General features: G+C 40.7%; 1 protein-coding gene across 50 annotated transcripts in view; it reads left to right on the top strand.

Annotated features, from left to right (window-relative positions):
* PPFIBP1 (PPFIB scaffold protein 1) overlaps positions 1-14,000 on the top strand; it is a 104,361-nt gene that overhangs the window by 69,521 nt on the left and 20,840 nt on the right. For 20 of the 50 annotated variants that reach the window (XM_086885087.1, XM_086885079.1, XM_086885085.1 and 17 more), the window contains 7 exons: positions 332-445; positions 977-1,108; positions 6,166-6,258; positions 8,620-8,734; positions 11,311-11,372; positions 12,097-12,181; positions 13,297-13,451. In XM_086885087.1, coding sequence (XP_086741213.1) covers positions 332-445; positions 977-1,108; positions 6,166-6,258; positions 8,620-8,734; positions 11,311-11,372; positions 12,097-12,181; positions 13,297-13,451 — 756 coding nt within the window. Of the gene's footprint in view, positions 1-331; positions 446-976; positions 1,109-6,165; positions 6,259-6,743; positions 6,837-8,619; positions 8,735-9,963; positions 9,997-11,310; positions 11,373-12,096; positions 12,182-13,296; positions 13,452-14,000 lie in introns of all 50 variants that reach the window. The other 30 variants (XM_086885075.1, XM_086885062.1, XM_086885071.1 and 27 more) reach the window with 3 other exon arrangements.

The raw sequence follows: 14,000 nt of genomic DNA, 5'->3' as shown, positions 1-14,000 counted from the left end.
ATTGTCACAGCAAAGGCATAATTATTGGTAGTAAAATGCAGCAGCCACCCCTTGTGAAAACTTCCAGTGAGGCGGAGAGCTGCAGAATTGCGATGTGTCTGCCAGAACTTTGGCTGAAATTCTAGTAAGTGTGAGGGGAGAGCCTTCCCTCCTCTCCTGTTTCCTTTGCCAAATGTTGCACTGCAGAGCTTTGCTTCTCCTCTTCCTCCCTGCATGGTCTCAGTTAAACTTTGGCCCAACCTGCACTGTTGCTCCCTTGCAGTTCTTCAGCTGACACGTATGGCACAGGTGCAAGGTTTTAAACATGCATCCCTTTTTTCCTGCTGTCCAGGTAAGTGTGCTTACAGACCAGGTCGAGGCCCAAGGAGAAAAGATCCGGGATCTGGAGTTCTGCCTGGAGGAGCACAGGGAGAAGCTGAATGCTACAGAGGAGATGCTGCAGCAGGTATTTCACAGCTCCATGTCTGTCTTGTCTTCCTTGTCTTGCTGTCTTAACAAACTTTGGTGAGAGCACTGCCCTTCAAGGTGTTGCAGCCCTTGGTGGCTCTTAACTAAGGGATATTTTTCTACCATATTGGCTTTAAATTCTTTGTACTTAGTAATGTCAGTGCTGCTTTACACTGCAGGAATCCAGTTCTGCTCTCCTTTGAGTCCTTCCCCCCTGAACTTCAAAGAGCCTTAGATTAAAGCTCCTGGCAGGATGGGTGGATTCCCCTCACAGCTCCTTGCTGCCCAGAGTGACTGTGATGACAGACAGGCTTTTTCCTTGTCCTGGCAGCCAGCCCATGATAGTGCCCCCGTGATCCCAGATGCATCCTAGGTGCCTGGAATCTGTCAGATGGATAATAACTGTGTCTCAGGCTTCACATAGTGCAAGGAGGAGGGATGCTATTCGCCATAAAGGAGACCTTTAGCTGTCAAAATAAATTACTGGTTTCTTCCCCTTGGGTAAATAATTTCCGTTCTCTTCAATCAGGAGCTTTTAAGCAGAACAACCCTTGAAACTCAGAAGCTGGATCTTATGGCAGAGATTTCCACTCTGAAATTAAAGCTTACATCTGTGGAGAAGGATAGATTGGACTTTGAGGACAGATTCAGGGACACAGAGGTGAGTAAACCCCAGCAGGATAAATTGTGAAAGCGTGTGTGTATCTTCACATTACCTGAACAGTTTCTGGGATTTCTCTTTTTTGTCAGGCAAGAAGGGGACTCATCTTTAAGGTTAAAACATGTTCCTTTTACAGTAAAAAAATGTCCTCTTTCTTAAATTCTGTTTTTACAAAGGAAGATTTCCAAAGGCAGTTTTTGATTCTAGCTGTCAGGTCTCAGAAGGGACGGATTTAGGTTGGATTTAAATAAAATAGTGAACATACTGCACTCTCCTGACCCTACATGAAAATGTCACCTACTGAGTAAAGCATGTCTGAGGCCAGTGCTTCAGCCTGGTGTGAGTACAAAAGCACCCATGTGTAGAGACACAGCACAGTAAGAGAACTTCTGGGGTTGATAACAGGGAGTGAGCTGACTCACTGTGGAGCTGTTGAGAAACCTGGCTTCAGACCCCAGCCTTACAAGAACCCAGGACAAGAGGCTGGGAGGAGCACAGCCAGGTGGAGCTGCCATCCCTGGCAGTGCTCTCCTGGGGCATTTCCCTCTGTGCTGCAGGTCTGTGTGGCTGAACCTCAGTCATGTTGGAAGCCAGAAGGCCTCAAAGCAGGTGGGCAAACCCAGGAAAACCCCAAGTATCAGCTAAGCTGTCCTGACAGGATGAGAAAGCCCATATCAGAAATACCTCAGTCTGTCTATGAAGCAGAACAAAACTTCCAGTTCTGGATTCATAAATGAGCTGAAATGTCAGGTGTTTGTTGTAACTGTGGATGTTCCAGATGTCATTTGTTTCTAGAAGGAAAGAAGCCATATTGCCATGACAGGACACAAAATTGTCCTTTCCACTTCTGCCAGTGGTTTCCCAACTCCTCAGTTTCCAGTAAAGCACCATTCTGCACTTGTATTGCAAGCACAAGAACAGAAGTCAGACTTGCTTTGGAATTGCTCTTTTGGGCCTGTCTGAAGTAATCTGCAGACCCAAAGAAGTTCACAGGTTGAAAACTAATGACTTGTATCACTGTTAGATTTGAAAGTGATTCTTTAGCTAGTGACAGCAGTGTTCATTCCTGCAGTGCAGCACCTTTCCTTGGGTGCTGCTAAGCTGTGGGATGGATTCCCTGTTACCTTTCCCTCTAGTTGGTAACAGGTGTTATGTGAAGTATCACAGCACTTCAAAGCAGCTGATTTTTGCAGATGAGCTCTGTGCATGGCATTGCTGGAGAAGCTGGCAGGGGGAAGGGTGGTGGGAATCACTGAAGGTCTCCGGCATCCGTGGGAAGTGTGTGTAAGAGCTGGCTGCTCTCACAGCTCTCCTGGGACTCTGCCCACACAGAGCTCAGCTCTTTCATGAATTACAGCACACAGCAAATAACTCTCTGTGGACTGACACTTACTCTAAGCAGCCCAAGTAAGGGATAAACAGGCTGGCACCAGCAGTAAATGGCTGTGGGGAAGCAAGGTTTGGTCCAGATGACCATGGGGAGCAGGTGCTTTCTGACCTGGGTTCTGTTGTGTCTTCATTTGCAAACACCCTGTGGTTCCTTGTGCTTTTCCAGAACTGGAAACAGGTGTGACTGGGTGTGAAAAACAAGGTTCACGTATTTTTTTATATAGAATTTAAAGGTTTAATAGAAAGACAATTAGGAAATAAAAATAAAGTATACAGATACGGCCGGGTGTCTGCATTCAGCCAAGAGAGCACACCTTACTAACAAAGGATTGTCCCTTAAAAACAGAATCCTACTGCATATTCATAAATTCTCATACATGATTCCAACATTCTCCTGAACTTTTGGATGTTTCTTTGCTTAGCTTTTTACTCACCCCTTTCTCAATAAATCAATCTTCTTGGCTCCACCGAGTTTGACATTCCCTGATAACAGAAATGCAATAAATTCCTCCCCCAGAGCTCTGGTTACTGCTGTCCTCATCTGGACAAGGTAATCTAAGAATGGAGGGGGTCTCCAACCATCTCTCCTAGTCCCTGGGTTATACAAACAGAAGTAGTCCCCGTTCCAATACCATGCCATAGCTCAACACATATGTATATTATACTACCATTTCTAAGCTTCATCAACAACAGAAATAGAAGGAACCACACTAATACAACAAAGTTTTCTAACCTTATACATGTAACATTCATTCCAATATTTCCAAAAAGCCAACAATATAATATGTATCTATAACACTGGGCTTTGAGTGATTTGCTTCCTCTATATCTATCCTTATTTTTACAGAATATTGTAGAGTTCTCCTGGACTCTCCCTTTCTTTGTTTCCCCCTGAACTGCAGTCTCTCCATAATTTCATAGCACAGCTCAGCATACCAAGAAGGTGGACATGGAGCTACAGGTTCCCAGAAAAATGTTGCCAGTGTGGGGAGTACACCATGAACTGCAAATCTGTAATCTCTGTGCAAGAGGCTTATCTCCTATGAAGACCTTCCTCTTTCAAATACACTAAATGCCTTTGATAAAAATAACCTAAATTTTATTTAAATAGTAGTTACTGTAATAGAGACTATATGGATTTATATCAAGGGAATTTATGCCAGAACTAATGAACTATTACTCAAATGTTTCTCCTTCCATTTAAAAGCCAGAATGATGTAGTTTAGTGTGTTATATATTATTATATTATTTCTTGTCTATTTCAACACTTTGTAGCTGTAAAAACACTTAGGCTTAAACACTGGAAGAGGTATTATGTCTTAATTTCCATTTGGTTAGTGAAAATATGAATGTCTAATTAGTTGTAAGGGTCACAGCCCTTACAAAATCTCTAAGAGATATTTTGGAGGCAGTACTTATTCAGAAGTATGCAGTATTTTATTCAGTGTTGATCTAATTAGATTGCTGTTTATCAATTATTTTAGAAGAGCTGAGTATTTAAAGGAATATTTAAAATATTTGACCCTAAAACACATAATGGCATTTATGGGGAGTGATTGAAATGGAAAAAGATTCATACCCAAACTGGGAAAGCAAAACTATGAATATTTCTTCTGATTTTATTTAGGGAAAAGAAAAAAATTGGTGTCTGACAACTTGTGGAGCTACTGTCTCCTACAGAATTACCATTCTGATTAAATCCTTCATATTATCCATGTGCTACTTATGTCTGTTGTTGCAACTTCCCATTCCAGCTTGGTTGGTTACTCATGTTCCCTATTCTTTGTCTAAACAGATGCCTCACTAGATCTTCGTGCTCTAGGATTTTCTGTCTAGATGTTCACAAACACACAGCTTTTTCAAAGCTAATTGTGTACTTAATAGAGATTTGTAATTGTTCTGTTCTTTGAATTATTCCAGTATTTCCACTTTCTCAGCAGACACCAACATTTCCTTGAGGAACATGGGTGGTCTGAGTTGGGCTGAGTTTATGTAAGAAAATACCCTGCAAGGGAGTTTGTTTAGGAAGGAGTCCATAGCCAGATTGGGGCTTTGAAGCAGCAGCCAGAGGGTAAAACTGGCTCAGTCACAGGGAATTCTTTGTGATTTATCCACCATCACCTCCAATCTGGTTACAAGATTGTTCTGTTTTCTGGGTCACACTGAGTATTTTAAAAGTCATATAGTTCAAGTGACAAATATGTGGAGAACAGCCTCAGCAGTGAGTTCCACAAATATATTTTGACCTTGGATCATGCTGCAGGAGAGAACAGCCCTAAACAAATCAATTGTCAAGGAATTTCAGGTGTACTTGAATTACAGAGTCATAGATTAGAAGTAGTAATGACTAAAAGCATTAAAATGTTCTGTATTTTCACTTTTCTTGTAGTTCTGAGAATTGAACATGGATCTTTCTGAGGAAAGACAGATGCTGCTCTCTCAGCATCAGGTTCATTAAGCACAAGATAATAATTAGAGGCTTGTAAACTTAGGAAGTGTGGTGTGGGGCTGGAAGGCAGCCGTTATCAGAGACCCATGAATACCCTCTAAATGTCAGCACCTGGCTTGTTAATCTATAAATATAAATCCCTATTAATTATACTATTGGATCTGAAAAACTGTGCTTAGAGCTGTTAGTTCAATGTACAGCATTGCTTGCCATGGATAGGGTTTGCCTCATTTGCCTCAGGTTGCAGGAAGGAAAGCAAACCTAAGATCCATAAAAATTCTGTATTTGAGGATGGTGAGGCCCTGGCACAGGTTCTCCAGAGAATCTGTGACTGCCCCATCCCTGGCAGTGTCCAAGGCCAGGTTGGACAGGGCTTGGAGCAACCTGGGATAGTGGAAGGTGTCCCTGCCCGTGGCAGGGGAGGTGGAACTGGATGGGCTTTAAGATCCCTTCCAACCCAAACCATTCCCTGACCTAGAGGATGAAGAGTCCTGATGGAGCAGTCAGACTCCGGGTTTGTTTGACCAAGGGGGCTGGGGGCACTCAGGTCTGACCCCCAAACCTGGCAGGATCCAACAGGATGGCCAGGAGGTTGAGCTGGTCTGCTAAAGAGCTCGGATGTGAATTTATGATGGCTCTGAATTTCTTCCAAGCCAGGCTGGATTTGCAAAGCCTGGATGTAGTGGTGCCTTTCCTTGCAGAAACCTGTGATGGCTTCTCTGTTAGCCCTCAGCGAGAGGGCTCTTTTAAGTGGTAGAAGATTTTTACAGTGTAATCACTTCATATTTTGAAAAAAGCAGGTGATGGCTGGTGAGCCTGGGGCGGGAGGGACTGCAGAGGGGAGGATGTGGCTGCTACATGTTGAAGGAAGTCTGCCACTGTTTTCCATTGCCCATCCTTGGTATTGGGCTGCAGGCAGCTGAAGAGAGAAGCAGGAGGCCTTTCCTGGCCCTCAGCATAGGGAACACAAGTTCAATTTATGTCTCCCTTTGTCCTCTGCCCTCTTACATTTGCTGCAGGAACAGAAACTGAGAAACTCGGTCCCTGGATATTTAGGAAGCTCTGAGTTGCTTGACTTAGTGATAGATTTGGGTGGTGTGGTTTTGTGAACTGAGTTCCTTTTATGTCTGCTTTTCTTGTTGTTACAGTCTTAGCTATTCGTCTGGTTTTTTTACTGAAGTTCTTTGTTGTTTCTGGTTGTCTTTTTCCCTCCACTCAGGATTTGATCCAGGAAATAAATGAATTGCGGTTGAGGGTGGGAGAAATGGACAATGAGAGACTCCAGTATGAGAAAAAACTGAAAACAACCAAAGTAAGTGAGGCTGAGTGGAAGAAGCAGAGATGGGTGTAAATTTGGCTTTAGGAATTCGCTCTTTTCCCTAATCCTTGCCGGAACCCTGCAAAATCCTGAGCACTCTTATGTCCTGGGGTTTGATGGTTCTCACTTAGCAGCAGTGACTATTCCCAGATTTCTTGCTGTGGTTTTCAGCTTGAGCATTGTTTTTTATGAAGGGTAACTTACCGTGCTGTTAACAGTAAATTTATTACCTGTTTAGACCTTTGTTTCACATGTGTGTCAAGAAATACCAGTTGCAGTATGTAAGGTGTATTCCACAGGTTATTCCACAGCATTTATTTTCTCCTAAATGTGCTAAAAACAATCCACTTCTGAAGAGAAAGCATTCACCTAAGTATTTCTAGCAGCCTGTTTCTCTAAGTGTCTAACTTCTCTTTGCTGTTTAGCCTTGTCTCTTTTCTACCTTTATTTTTCTCTCATTCCTCTGTCTCTGTTACCAGTCTTTAATGGCCAAACTTTCTAGCATGAAAATCAAAGTGGGTCAGATGCAGTATGAAAAGCAGCGGATGGAGCAAAAAAGCCAGATGCTAAAGGTGTGGCAGTTTCTGGGTAATGCTGGGTCTGTTTTGAATCCTTCATGTTCCACCCTTTACTGGTCTGTCCTGCATTGTGCTGTCATGCTCTGTTCTTCATGAATTGCTGTGTGTTCATATGCAGTGTGCCCTTCCTCATTAGATGTGGAAAGCTCTTTATGTAGATATTCCTTGTAAACAGCTTTTATATTGCAGGGGAGAGGATTTTCCTGCTCTGAAACTTGCATAGGTTACACATAATGGCTTTCGACTTGGGTTAAAATCACTCCCCTTCCAAGGGAAGATTGCCTCGTCTGTAGCTTACATCCATTATTCAAACAGAACTTTTTATCACCCTTTTAGAGAAAATGTATTCATGAAAACTAGCTGGGAAATAGTGATTCTTTCATACTATCCCCTCTCCCACATGTAAATTTGCATATCATGTTTCTAATTCAGGGGAAGAAATACACATTGACAACATGCAGCTCTAGTTGCCTGTGGGTATAGCAGCAGCTTCTCAAGTGACCAAGAAATGGTCTTGTTTTGAAGCAGCATGGATCCTACACTGGCAGAAATCCCATCATAATCTGTGCCAACTTGGAGCAGTGGAGAATTGTAATTATTGCCCAGCCACTGTTGTGGAAAGAGCTTTGATTTCTTGGAAATTTTAAGATCGATCTATTTTCTTTTTTAATGATACTTTAGACCAAACACAAACCAATTTCAGGAGATTCTGTAGCTGGGCCATAGTTTGGGTTGCAGACATCACTATGTATTTGCACCAGATCTTCTGAGGGTAGCTCAGGAAAATACCTAAGCCATAGTGTTCTAGTTTGGTTTATTCCATTAAGGATTTAAAACATAATTTAGAAGCTGTAAATGGCAAAATGATGAGTCTTGCATTGTTTTGCTTTATTTACAAACTGAACAAATTAAGTTTTCAGTGTTGGGTACAGTTGCAGTGAGGGTCCTGTCTTGATGATGCTGTTGCACGAGATATCCTCGGACATCAAAGAAACATGTTACTAAACTGGGTAGGATTTGACTCAAATTTTAAAAAGTTAAATGCATGGATCAGTGCCAGTCACTTGCTAGTGCAGATGGTTAGATCTAAGTTAAAACTTTACAGCATTTTTCTAATACACCCCAACTCCCCCAAACACCATCTGTCTTATTCCTAAGAATCTCAGCTCCAAGCTTCCTCTCCTAATGCTTGATCAGCAAACCCAAACTGTTGCAGAGGTATCGCGTTTTTGTCTGAACTGCTTTCCTGTATGTGTTCATGTGCTTGCTGGTGTTGTGATTGATTCTTCTTCCATAGGAGCAATTGTTATTTCTGAAACTGTCCTCAGCCTGGCATAAGCACAGTTTCAGAATTGTTCGGCTCAAACTTGCAAAATGCCCTATAAATACAAAAAAAAAGTATGGAAATGTTAGCATTCAGCCTTTTCACCTGCATTTTTTTTTTCTATCTCTGCAAAATTAAGTAAGAAAACTGCTTCTTTTTTTTCCCCTTTTGCTCTTGTCTTTAAATTTTGATGTGAAGTTTCTTTCCAATTATACACGAGACCAACAATTTCAGACCACAGACCTGCTGACTCTGCTCTGTTATAGGCTCAGAGGTCTGTTGGGATGTTCAGAGTCACTTTGGTGGGTACACCCTCAGGCAGTGTTAAATGTCAGGGGCCCTCAGTCACTTCCACCAGCTGAGGACCTGTCCACTGTGCTTCCTAGGAGGGAATTGTGGAACCATCTCAGCTGTCTGTGGAAGCTGGCACTAAGTGGCTTTGTGTCTTTACAGGATGAACTGTCAGCTCTGAAAGACAAACTAGAGCAGAAGGAAGCCGAGGTGAAAAGGTTGCACGAAAAATTGGTTTGCAAGCTGAAAGGAGAAGGGATTGAAATACTGGACAGAGGTAAGAAAAAGGGAGGCTCTGTCAGCCTTTGTCTCTGTCACCTATGTCACCATGTCCTCTTCCGTCAGCTCATCTGAGGTCATGTTTCCTTGTAGAGGAAACAACTGATATAAATCTCAGTTTTCCTGAACTTTGTCTTGATGTTTACCTCTTGAAATATGTTTAGAGGGTATTGGCGATGCAAGTGCTGAACCTACTGTCACAGCAAGGTCTTGTTCAAATTTAAACAAGACAAAAAAATCCCTAATTAGCTCCTTACGTGGCTTGCATGGGGCCTCAAAAGATACCATTTATACTGGCTGAGGAATTTTTAAACTAATTTCAACAAATCCTCCAAAAACATGGTGTTGAAAAGGAAACTTCCTGGTTAGGAAGGGGAAAAACCATACCGCAGACCAAAGAATGATGACCTAGTTGTGAGTAGGTGAAATCAAGGATTGATTCTGGATTTGTGTGCTCGTTAAGTCTAAACATTAATTAAGCTTGAATTAGCACAAAAAATTTTACATGCTGGGTAATTCTTTTATTTGCTTCTAAAGAAGAAACCATTAGTATTTATTTGAGGGAATCTTAGATTGAGGACTTATTTAAAACCAGAAATTTTTTCTTTAAACATCACAGAAATTTTTCACAGACTTTTTTGACCTGATACAATTTAAATTTTAAATATATCTTACTGATAGTTATTGCTGATTTTAAGATTGTGCTTTTAAAATACGTTTTTTAGAAAAAGAAATGCACAAGAGATTAGTCTCCTCCCCTGACCTGAGGAGGAATATGCTGTGTGTAGATTGTCACATTTTATTTCATGAAATGGTGTTTTCAAAACCACTGCCTGAGATCACTGAAAGTGACCACAATGAACTGTGATTCCATTTTTTTTTTTTAAAGAGCATTTAAACATGAACAGGCTCTGACTTCATTGCATTCATGACTACTTATATAGGGTTTTTTTCCCTGGGGAACTACTTGAACTCTTATTACTCTCTGGTCCTCAGCTTTATGGTTTTCAGTGTAGCTTAGCAGAAGATCTTTCGCTGTCATGAAACATGTTTTATCAGCCGTGGACTGATAGTAAAAAATGCTGTTTGCAGTTAACAAATTATCTGCCTCATTAGCTGAATGAAGTGAGGAAGAGTTGACTCATTAAGTATCGATAATATCTTAAAAGTTATTTCATGTCATAACCTTCATGCTAATTTCCAATCCAATGGATTTTCTCCACGCAGATGAAAATTGTAAAAAGAAGCTCAAAGATAAAAGTAAGGTTCCTGGTGTCTTTCCATGAGCATTTGCATTCCAGAAATTCTTTCCAGAATAGCTTTCTGCATGTGTTTGCAAAACTGCTTTAACAAACATTGTTAGGTTGCATCATCTATAACCCTTAGTTACACTTAGAGTAAAACTAGAGAACAAGGGTCAGAACATCACACTTGAAACACAAAGTTTTCTGAAGAAAACCTGATTGATAGAGGATTGAGTCTTGGGAAGGTTCACAAAGCAGTTTCCTCTCAGTGAAATGCCGTTGCAATCCCGTAGACCAGATTTTCAGCCAGCAACTGGGGGAAAATCACTGGAACTGGATCAGTTGCTGGTTTAGCCCAATGTGTCTAAATGTCTTTCATCTAGAAAGCCAGTCAGGCAGCTTCTTTTCTTTGTGCATTTCATTAAGGAGGAGAATTGTTCTTCCTGCTCTGTTTGGTTTCCATGAATTTTTTAGGAAATTGAAACAAGGCATTTTTGCCTGTGAGTTTGGCCACCTGCTTACATTTGTAATGAAATTTGAATTTTACTTCATTTATGCAAGGTAGATCTTTAGGGAAAAAATGGAGATTATTTCCATTCTTTTTGAATTCCTAGTTCACAACACTTCCAGAATATACATGTTCTCATGTATTTGTACTTCTTGGTAAATAAGGATTATAGATGAAGCACTGTTGTCTGTGTTAGGAACTTTTCCCAGGCCTGAACTGCAATGTAATATTCCAGCATGACTGCTCATCACAGCAAATACCTGTATCATTCTCTGTGCCCTCATCATTGCTCCATCCATATACTGGATTAGGGCTGAGCATCACTGGTGCTTCCTTCATCACATCCATTAATACCATGGCTTTGTTGAGTGGGTTTGTGAGATGCTGTTTGGTGTGGTCTTTGGCTGTTGCACTGAGGATGTGTTTTATTGCATTCCAAATGTAGTATTTTTTTTTTTTTTATTTTGAACTTGTTGTTTTGCAGGTATTTGGTTACTTTAAAGATGGAGATAGTGAGAGTCAAGCAGTAGTTTTACTCTTGAGTTTTCCATTCTTGTAAGGCTTGGAGAGGGGTGGAGGAAGGAAAGAAATTTCCTGGATTTCATCATTTCCTTGATAAAAATGTCAGAGAAGAGGTTTTGAAGAAAAATAGCTTCCTTCTTTGTGTTTGCATCTAAAAAAGAATTTAAGTGGCTTATGTTATGTTTGTAAATTTGTCAATCTACTTTCAGATGTTACTGAGTTGCTTCTGGAATTTTGTTTTTCTTCTTTTCTTACACTGTCTTATTTAAATTGACTTGGAGAATTGTATTGTGTTTTTAGATATAGAGGTACAGAAAATGAAGAAGGCGGTAGAATCTCTAATGGCAGCAAATGAAGAGAAGGTAGCAAAGTCATTATTTTTTCAGTAATCATTCATCAGATTAATTTAAATCTCTAAGAAAACCTTCATGTATGAGCTTTTCACATTTTTATTAAAAATCAGATTTGTAAGAATGAATGACTTTCTATAGTCAGAAGAATCAGATTTGTAAGAATCTGTGATTTTCTGCAGTCAGAAGCACTGCAGTGCCTTTAAGGGGCTGTAAGCATTTACGGGCTCTCTGCGTGTACACAGGATCTTACAGAGTCCATACAATGTTGTTTTGCTGAATTCAGTGTGATTAATTTTCACCGTGTTCTTCAAACATAAAGAGCTCCATACAAGTGCCAAATCACAGGCTGCATTTCCAAAAGGGCTTTTCTGTGAAGTATGAATTATTTTCATACGTAGTTTTGTTCTTTCATATGCATGTGCGTTTTGTAGAATGTTTTCTTTTGATCACCAAAGCCCTAAATCCTTTGTACATGGCAAATTTATTATGCTCCACCTTGGACTTAATAAGGGTGCTGAAATCCACTTTCAAAGATGGGGTAGTTCTAGTGGTTAATCAGATGATAGTTTTTGCTGTATATAATTTTTGATATTTCGAAGCCACTCAGTATTCTGAGTCCTGTCCCATACACACTTCCCATTTATTTTAGTCCCACAGCCAGTTAAACTAAAGGATCTAGTATTTGTATTATTTCTGGGGGAGGCAGCACAGTCACAACTTCCTTTTATTTTAGGATCGGAAGATAGAAGAGCTTCGGCAATCTCTGAACAGGTACAAGAAAGTCCAAGACATGGTGATACTGGCTCAAGGTAAAAAAGGTATTGTACAACCAGAAAAAATGAAACTCTGCTGTTTCATTTAAACTCCAGGTGTGTTGTGGTGGTGAGCTTAACTGTGTGACTGAAGGAAGTGCTATATCTATACCACAACTTGTAATGGCTCATTCCATATATTATAAGACTGGTGGAGGTTTCCAGACCCCTTCAGAGGGTGAAGATTGTCAATAGCCCAGCAAGAGTGAGGAAGTAAAATATGTATTTTTGTGGTGTTAGGTTCACACCATGCTGAGTGTTGGAGGGGGAGCAGTTTTTAAATTAGTATTTCCCTTTCTTGCAGTGCTGTGCCTTCAAGCACAGGAGGGTGTTAGAACAGACCTTGATTCTCTGGGGACTGTGCTCCTTGGTCACTTCCTGGAGCATGGGCACAGATTCCAGGTGGTGAAAAATGGGCAAGAGAGGTTTTTGCTGTGAGCAGAATTTGGTTTGTGTTTGCCTCGGGTCTTTGGCAACAAGCACTGGATTTCTGGTCACCTTTTAGAAAGTATTGGTTGTCTTTCACAGCCAGTCTGAGCCTTTTGGTAGCACTGAAGCAGTTCAGGAGCATCCAGGGTGGAAAGAGCAGGGGATGCCAACCCTGGTGTGGTCTTCAGCACTACCTAAATGAGACACACTCAGTTTGTGGCAGGCTGCAGACCTGATGTGGTCACTTCTAGGCTGGTTATAGACTCCTGAGCAGTAAGCTGCATTTTTCCTCAGGGTACTTTGAAGATACCACAGAGACATCTTAAGTTTCAGGCAGACTCAACCTTCTGGTCTTTCTCTTAGCAAATAAGGAAAACAAAGTATTTAGAATGAAATTCCAGAACAGACAGAAGGAAAGAAGTACTTCAGTTTATTCAGCTTGTTAAAACTGATGTCACTAAATGCCGTGAGGGTGTTTGCAGACCTCCCTCTGTTCCAACCCTGCTGTACTGTGATGGCTAAAGTGAGAAGTGACACTTGGCCATGACTCTCTTTCTCCTATTGTAGTCTGTCCTAAAAATCCCCAGCAGTCAAATCATTCTGGTTTTGGCCCATAACTAAGCACACTGGCTGCAGCTTTTGTGGGAGCAAGGCTTATAAAACCAACAAATTTCCATGTTCTCTTCCTCCAGGCAAGGAAAGTGAAAGTGAAGATTTGAATTCAGGGTCTGTTTCCACGGGTTTGTTGGACACACCAAGTCTGACTGACCCAGAGAAAAGCCCATCCCCAACCCCAGTAACAGCATCTCCAATCCATGATGAGTTCAATGTAAATATTCATGAAGAGGTAGGTTGGGGTTATTTTTTTTGCTTTATTTAATGCCATCATTCCTTGAAAACATTGTTTGTGCTGGATTCCTATTGCAGATAACAAAACTCAAGCTTCTGAAAATATTTTTTCTGGGTTTCACAGTTTTTTTTAATGTCTCATATCCTTTTGGAGAAAGTAGTTTTCTTGTGAAAGCTGCTGAGGAATTTAAATTAAACTTATTTTTCTTAATCCTCAAGTGGGGTCAGGAGACAGCTAATAGCTGTATTTATCATGAGAACAGATCTAAATTACTTTTTCTATTAGACATAAATTATTTTTCTTACAAATGTAACTGTTTTAGGAGCTACATTTACTTTGTCACGAACCTCAAGTAAGTATGTTGAGACTTACTAAATATATCTTGTCATATGTATAAGGATGCAATCATAATTGCATCCATTCAGTTAAGTTATACATAGGTTGTATAATCTCTGATTTTTACAATTGGATTTTCCTGTAAAAAAACTATGGATCTGTTCTCTAAGCTCTGAGTCAGAGCAGGGTCTTGACTTAACCATCAAGAAC

This window comes from Cyanistes caeruleus, chromosome 4 (assembly GCF_971803275.1).
Source record: "Cyanistes caeruleus chromosome 4, bCyaCae1.hap1.1, whole genome shotgun sequence".
Taxonomy (NCBI): domain Eukaryota; kingdom Metazoa; phylum Chordata; class Aves; order Passeriformes; family Paridae; genus Cyanistes; species Cyanistes caeruleus.
This window is presented reverse-complemented; position numbering and strand designations above follow the sequence as displayed.